Consider the following 7,846-nt stretch of genomic DNA (forward strand, 5'->3'; position numbering starts at 1 on the left):
TGAGAATCGACCAGGAATCGAACTGATAATGGAATTGGAATCACTAAATTTATATCAATTATGATCTCTAGTTCCAAGTTTTCCCATTTTGTGGATAATGGCGCTCATTTTGGTTCCCTGGACTGCCAAAGAATTAGCTTTGTAACTCTTTCCAGACTGACAGATGTCAGTGACTTTGTTCCTCCTCTGTTGTTGAAGATTTGTGTCTGTTTGTGTGCACACACATGACAAAGCCTACACAGAACTATATTTTTACTTTCTAGATTAAAATACTGCCAAATGAAGCTGCCCTTAGTAAATGGTTACATTTTCCCCTTATTTTAGGTTCTTGTGGGTTCAACCACAAATGGTAAATACACTGGTTCTCATAACGCACTTTTCTACTCTACCCGAGAACTTAAACCTATCTACAAACTCAACCATCATTTTGATAACAGATGCACAGCTGTGTGAGTGTGTCGACTGGTAAAAATCTAAGAGCCATAACCAGCTGTTATGTGATGTGTAACTTTGGCTACCTACCTTTCCCAAAGTAAGGTCAGGGAGTCCAGACTTTTTTAAGAAAAGAGCAGCTTCTGTTGGTCCTACTCTCCCTGTATTCCCAGGATCCACCTTAAAACAAATCATCAGTGCAGTGTTACATTCCATAGGCATCTCTCTCTTGTACCATCTTTTATATTCTTTTACACAAAATAGGTTGAAGCTTAAAAGTTTTATGTTTTGTGTCATCATCTTACCTGCCTGTAAAAGTTCTCATATACAGGGTTCCCACTGGACAACTGTGACAGAGAAAGAAAGTTATTAAATGATTAACAGACATATATGACATCTACACTATTCAAAAATCACTTGCTTATCACAGTATAACACCCGGTCAGTTAAACTCAATCTGTCTAGTTAGGAAGAATAAACCATTCTGAATCCATTTTTCTTTCTTTGGTACAAATCAAAGAGACAGCAGGTGCACTGGTGAGGCAACAAGACAACAACCGAAAGGAGAATGGTTTTGCAGGTGCTGGCCAAAGACCTCCTCATCCTTCTTCAGTGATTTTCCAGTCAGTTTTTCTTTTTGTTAGTCTCCTTAACACTACTGGTAGTATAAGACAGCAACTGCAAGTCATTCAGGTTGCAAAGGTAGTCCAGCTCCTCCAGGATGGCACATACCCATATATATCATAAGAAAGTCTGCCATGGCTTTCAGCCTAGTCTCATCTCAAAAACATGTAAATTGTGTCGGCTTTCAGCACCTGACCTCCTCGGGCACTCCCCGTGGAACGCCCGACGAGTTTAAAGCTAGAAATCAAATACCTGCGGGGGTTCTGAGTCAGTCTTTATCTGGACAATTTAAAAAAAATGCGTGTATATCGGATTAATTTTTGTTATTACAATCAGTAGAGATTTCTGAATTACACTGGGGATGCAGTGAAGGGGCTCTGTGAACAACTAAATGCAACTTCTCTGATGATTTGGCAGAACAGAATGGCTTTAGATAAGATAAGATAAGATAAGATAAGATACCTTTATTAGTCCCACGAGTGGGAAATTTCATGTTAAGGCTGCCGACCAATTGCACGCAGTGGCGGCACCATCTTACCCTCCGACCATACATACATTGCATGAAAACATCACATGGGGAAGACAGGTCAGAGAGGTATAACAATGGAAAATGCACAACATGAGGAAAGATAAGGAGAAAAAAAATAACTCCCCCCAGACTGAGCTCCAACAGGGAGATCAGTTTGAGAACAGAAAAAAAAACATCTCTGCACATAGCACATGAAAAAACTCTTAATACACCAAAGAAACACATGACAAGCAACAGGGGTGGGTAAAGGGTGAGAGACAGCCAGTGTAGACAGTGCATCCGGGCCTGCAGCATATGTGCTGGTCTTCTTGATCCACCGTCAGCATCGGAAGGGAATAAGCGTCGAAGGCGTTTGGAGGGGGAGGGGGGATGAGTGTATATCTGCATGTGTATATATATGTCTGTGTGCGTGTGTGTGTATGTGTCCAGAGTTCAGCTGAGACAGTGTCCTTCGCCCTGGCAGGCAGAGAAGGGCAGGGTATGCAGGATGTTCAAGGCTAGTTGTTGCACGTTTATCCCTAACAACACGCCACCTGATGACACTGTGATTCGAGCATTAGAGTAGCTCACCACCCTTGCTGATGAATGGGCCGAGCATTCGGGATAAGCAACCTGCAGTTGCAGTACAGTGGCCTTGTTGACTGTCTGCAGATGCTGCTTCATTCCCTAAATGAGAAAATTGGTCCAGAGACTGATTGACACTACTCTAACCAAGACGGTCTACATGTATCACCAGATAGGGCAGAAAGAGAACGACTAAAAAGATGACCTATGATGACGCTACTGAAGTGTGATACAATAATGACAGTTCTGTTAAAAGCCCAGACAGGACAGAGATAAGAAGAAGAAGAAGAAGGTGTACTTTATTGGTCCCCGTGGGGAAAATCCCTCTCTGCATTTAACCCATTCACTTAGTGAAGCAGTGGGCAGCCATTGGGCGCCCGGGGAGCAGTGTGTGGGGACGGTACCTTGCTCAGGGGTACCTCAGGGTAGCTGTTCAGGGGAATCGAACCCCCGACCTTCCGATCATGGGGCCGCCACTCTACCTACTGAGCTATCCCTGCCTGCATGTATTAGCAGAAAAAAAAAGAATGCTTGGACACTGCTAGCATAATAGACAGGTTTTTGACAGGGCTCCCACACAAACGCAAAGCAGAAGATGATGCATTGCCAAATATGCTTCCAAACCAAAGAGGAGAAGCCTTTGAGTACACCTGTACAATGGTGGGTAATGAGGAGAGGCTGCAGTGTGTTGTCTGTCTTAAAACTGCTACCTTGAGACAGTTTAAAGCCTAACAAGCGAAGATCCCACTTGGAGACAAAACATCTAGAGCACAAAGACAAGTCAGTTGTCTTTTTCAGACAAAAACTTGTGAATTGTCGTGCTCAACAGTGTCTATTTACTATTATTTTCTGTTCCGGACAATCCTCAGCTCAGCTTCAACAAAGTTGCCTACCAAGTGGCACAGTGTAAAAAAAACCACACAATGCCGGAGAGATTGTCGAACTGAAGAGCCATAGAAGTTCCGTAGTGTGAAGGTATTTCGGCTATTTCAAGTCTGACAAAAATTAGAGTAGCGTGCACTGTAAATTGTGCCGAAAGCAAGTCTGGAAATACAATAAACTGGTGCATGCGTGACACTGTGCGCCACGTTATTGTTTCGGTGAAATGAATTTCTACAATACTGTTACTGTTAATTCTACTCTCTGCAGTGTTTAAATGCTTACATATACACACAGTTACTGTCCGTCCACACATACGACTCGGTTCTGCTTCTATGCCCCAGCTTTGTTTACTTTTTCCCACCGAGGCTTCTAGACTTCTGATTGGCCAACATTTCTGCACGGTTAGGAATCTAGCTCCACCTGCTGCTTTGGCATGTTCATAGCAGCGTTTTCCTTCATTTCTGCCTTTATGTGTGGACGGGATTATTTTTTAAAACGAAAACGGAAAATCTCAGTTTTCAAAAATACCCGTGTACGTGTGGACGTAGCCTCAGTCTCTGACTGGAAGCGCTAATTCGTCATTCGGCTTTTGTCAGACTAAAGTAACTGTTAAAACTGTTTGAAAAGCTCAGCTATACAACAAGGAGAGATCGAGAATTTCCTTTTAGTTCTCAGTTTATTTGATATTGACAAAAGTTAGTCAGTTTTGTCTGTTCTTCTGTAAAACAAACTAAGATTTATTTTTAGAATTAATATTTTGTTTCTAAGTGGAATTGACAATTTAGTCTGTTTCGTTTGTTCTATTTTGAAACTTAAACGCTTTAGCGGCTGCCTTTTGTGTAGTTTGCAATATTTGCCTTTATTTATCTGAAAAAGTCTCATGTTCCTTAAGTACATCTACCCTGTTGAACTTATTATGGGAAATAAATATTTAAATAAAAACAAGCTGCTGATTATTTCACTTTTTACTTGTGAGCAACGGCACATTTAAATCTTACAAATATAGTTATTTGGCTTATATCGTGATATAGATCGTTATCGCCTGAAATGAAAAAAACATATCGTGATATGAAAAAATCTCATATCGCCCAGCTCTACCACACACTATTGAGGAGTAATAAATACTTCGCTGTGCTATGGATATGGTTTCAACTATGACTGATGACACAACAGCCAGCAAACTACAGGCTATTTATGATATCTGAAAGGACACAGAGGAGCAGCTTAAGGTGTGTGACAGCCGCTTTGCTCTACAGATGGATGAAGGCACTGAGAGTAACAAACAGGAGGACTTTGTGGGGATCTGCAGACTAGACTAGCAAGCTATGGCTGGGAAATGAGGAAATGTGGACTCATTTGAATTTGAAATCATTCATTGACAACAACAAGCTGCAGAACACAGTGATCTCATGCATGAAAGAACACATGTCTGCCCTTCAGAAACATTTCTTGAGATATTTTCTGGTGCCGGATTTAAAAAAAAGGATGACTGGATCCGTGACCCCTTCAGTGCAACACCACTTGCTGGCTTCAACACATCTGAGGAGGAACAGTTCATTTATCTCACCTCTGATTCAACAAAGAGGATGCCGTTTAAGTCAAAGACACTGGCTGCATTTTGGATTGGAGTGGAGAAAGATTACCCACTTTGACCATACATCTTCCTTTTGCAACATCCTACTTATGTGAGGTAGGCTTTATGCTGTGGCTTCAATCAAGACAAAATACAGATCAAAGCTGGGCATTGAATATGAACTCGGAGTAGCAGTCTTAACTGTTACCCATGTTTGAGAAGATCTGCAGCAACAAGCAGGTTCACACCAGTCACTGAAAAGAAAAATATTTAGCCCGTTTGTGAACCACTGCTTTACACTAAGCTTAAGGAATGCATCCCTCTGGACCATCTGGGTAATGAGCTACCAGAACTTTTTCTGTAAGTGGAGACATTTATTTCTTACAATTTCAGTCTAAAGAGTTGTGCTGACAGATTTCTTTCTTTGCTGCAACAGCTTTTCATTTATCATGTAGAAAAACAGTTATATATTTAACTTCTTTACACTGACAGAAAGGGGAGTTTCACTGGACCCACTTAAGGTGTAAAAATTTCTGTCATCGTTGTCTTTCTGTCATCGTTGTCTTTCTGTCATCGTTGTATTTTTACTCAGTTGTATATAGTATTTGTATTCTATTTTTATCTTATTGTATATTTATTTTATTTTATTCTACTGTATATAGTATTTTATTTTATTCTATTCTGTACAGCTGTGTACTGTATTTATTCTTATTGTATTCTAATTTTTGCCTCATAACTTTTGCACTGTCCACTTCCTGCTGTGACAAAACAAATTTCCCACGTGTGGGACTAATAAAGGTTATCTTATCTTATCTTATCTTAAAATGACTTTGACACCTCTGACATAGAGGTAACACATCTGTGAATGTTGTGGACAAAAATATATGGCACTTAAAAGAAATACAAATAGAATCTGAACTTGGGATTTTTGGTTTATTATCATCTGGTGTGGATTATTTCTGTTATGCTTTTGTTGAGTCAAATCGTTACCAGTAAAAACTATCTGGAGTATAGCTAGCTAACTCTGATGTGATGCCATCTTTTCACACAGACCTCGTACGGTTTGTAACCATCCCACTTTGTTATCCTTCATCATAAATGCAGGCATGTGACTGTGTACCACGGTTTAGAGCATACATACATAGTATTATCTACAAATTTGGTAATTTAAGACACTGGTTGTCTCAGTCTTTTTTATTTTGTTGGCACAAACCGAAATCACTATATGATCACACTGCCAATGTATACAGCAGAATGCAAATGATAAAATGTGTTACACATAGTAAGGGGAAAGTATTGTGGGTAATCATCAGAGTAACAGAGGATTAACATAGAGACCTCACACTGCATCACCACAAGAATTAACAATCCCAGTTTGTTATCCTTTGTCATCAATGCAAACACTAAATAAAGGAGCTGTTACTATAAAATGCTGCTCCAGTTCACCCATTTAGACAGCCCAAGAAGACATCACACAGAGGTCACACTACCAGTCTGTGATAAGGCCAGAAGCTTATTTAGTAGGCAAGCTTCAGAAAAATCAGTGAGGAGGCATAAGGAGAGAGCAACAGTCTGTGGTCACCACCTGTAAAACCATTCACTTTCTGGGTTTTGTATCATTATTGTCTCACCAGAATCACGGCCCCTTAAGGCGACTGTTGTGATTTATATAAATAAAACTTAAACGAAATAGAATTCATCATCCATCCATCAAATGCAGCTACCACTATCACTGTATTTTAAACGACATTTTTTTTCTGCCAGCTGAAAGAAACCAAGCAAAAATAACCCCAGCAAGTAAAATATTTTTGCCTGACCCTTGGGGCCTCCACACTACATAAGGCATTAGTTTTGGATAAGATGAAAAAGAAGAACAAGAAGAAGAAGAACTGAGGAGAATTATTTCAGTGCAGATAGAGGACGTGCATATCGCAACATAACAGGTCATTCAAATATATAACATATAACGCTTCTCTATTTTGCTATTTAAAATCCGTTCATTCATATCATATCATATTATACAACTGACGTGCAAACTCGGCAAGCAAGACTATCATTAGCGTGGATGCTATCAGCCTCGACATTAACTCCCACAATGAGAGCTAAGAACCGTTTTATTTCGGCATGATGAATCTTAAACAGCTCAATGCACAGCCTGCTTGGATGAGCGTTTATCCTCATCCTTGCAGTACTAGGCTAGGTTAGCTAGGGCTTGCTAGCTCGATGAGTGAACGTTATTATAGTTTATGGACACTTTTTTCCATTTACGCTCCACTTTGCTGTAACCTTATGTACAGCTTTCGTGGTGCTTATTGTCTTAAACGTATAATAATAATCGGGCGACTGCATATTATATATTTCGGGCGTAGGTAAATGGCCACACTGCTAGGTACTGCCAGCTGATGCTATCCAGCCCGCTACCTAACGGTACTGCAATAGGCCTTTCTTTCTACTAAGCTGCCTGCCTCATTACCAGCTGTATTTAAAGAGGAACTCGTCTTCAGTTCGCAGTTACATTAAAACCGACTGCCATGAATCACGTATATTGTATCACGCTTCGAAAAATCATATGTCTGATCTAAACTATAAGTCATATACTACGGCATCTTTACCTGGGTTAGAGATGTGAGGGCTGCCATCTTCCCTGTTGCTCCGGGAACGCACCCAACGTTCCTCTCCAAAACATGACCCCCCCGCCCCCTATTGGACAACGCCACGCTTCCCTGCATAAACGGAAGACAATATTGAAGCTACACTTTGAAATTCTACATTTATCGTTAACGTGAATTCCTCGACGTGTCACAAATATTTTACAACCAAAAGCACAGATTCGCCTTTTCTGTGTGTGTTTGTGTGTGTGCTGTTAAGTTTATCAACTCCGTTTCAAATTTTATCAGAAGAGGTCACATATGAGGTCATGTACAATCTGATGCCTGATTTATCTGCGATGAGCCTTTGTAGAGCTACGACGTAACCTACGTAAGTGATGCACTTGTGTTGGTGCATTACGCGTTAATTAACAGCTGATAGAGATAAATAACCAGACTTTTTCCCACCGGTGTCCGCGCTTTCTTATGGTAAGTTTGTTTTTTTGTTTGTTTCATTCTTTTAGGAGGCAAACACATTGTCTATCTAGTTTTTCTACTTCTTTGTAGATTCCCTCACGTCCATTGTTGCAGCTTAAGCACCCTCCTTCAAGAATATTTGTGACTTTTTATACTGATGCTAATACTAATTACAAT

The 7,846-nt window shown here is 40.3% G+C and overlaps 1 protein-coding gene across 11 annotated transcripts in view; it reads right to left on the minus strand.

The window, feature by feature from the left end:
• Positions 1-7,311, minus strand: part of eps15l1a (epidermal growth factor receptor pathway substrate 15-like 1a) — a 55,423-nt gene extending 48,112 nt beyond the window's left edge. For all 11 annotated transcript variants that reach the window (XR_015125888.1, XM_086270235.1, XM_086270231.1 and 8 more), the window contains exons 1-3: positions 7,217-7,311; positions 738-779; positions 523-612 (exon numbers count right to left, since the gene is read on the minus strand). Coding sequence is in view for 10 of the 11 variants with exons in the window: in XM_086270235.1 (XP_086126361.1) it covers positions 523-612; positions 738-779; positions 7,217-7,243 (159 nt within the window). In the remaining variant the exon portion in view is untranslated. The remainder of the gene's footprint in view (positions 1-522; positions 613-737; positions 780-7,216) is intronic.
• Between the last annotated feature and the right edge of the window lie 535 nt (positions 7,312-7,846).

This window comes from Aulonocara sp. 'chitande type north' Nkhata Bay, linkage group LG17 (genome assembly GCF_057382095.1).
Source record: "Aulonocara sp. 'chitande type north' Nkhata Bay isolate Kocher_YH1m ecotype deep benthic linkage group LG17, A_spYH_male_GT1.1, whole genome shotgun sequence".
Classification (NCBI taxonomy): Eukaryota; Metazoa; Chordata; class Actinopteri; order Cichliformes; family Cichlidae; genus Aulonocara; species Aulonocara sp. 'chitande type north' Nkhata Bay.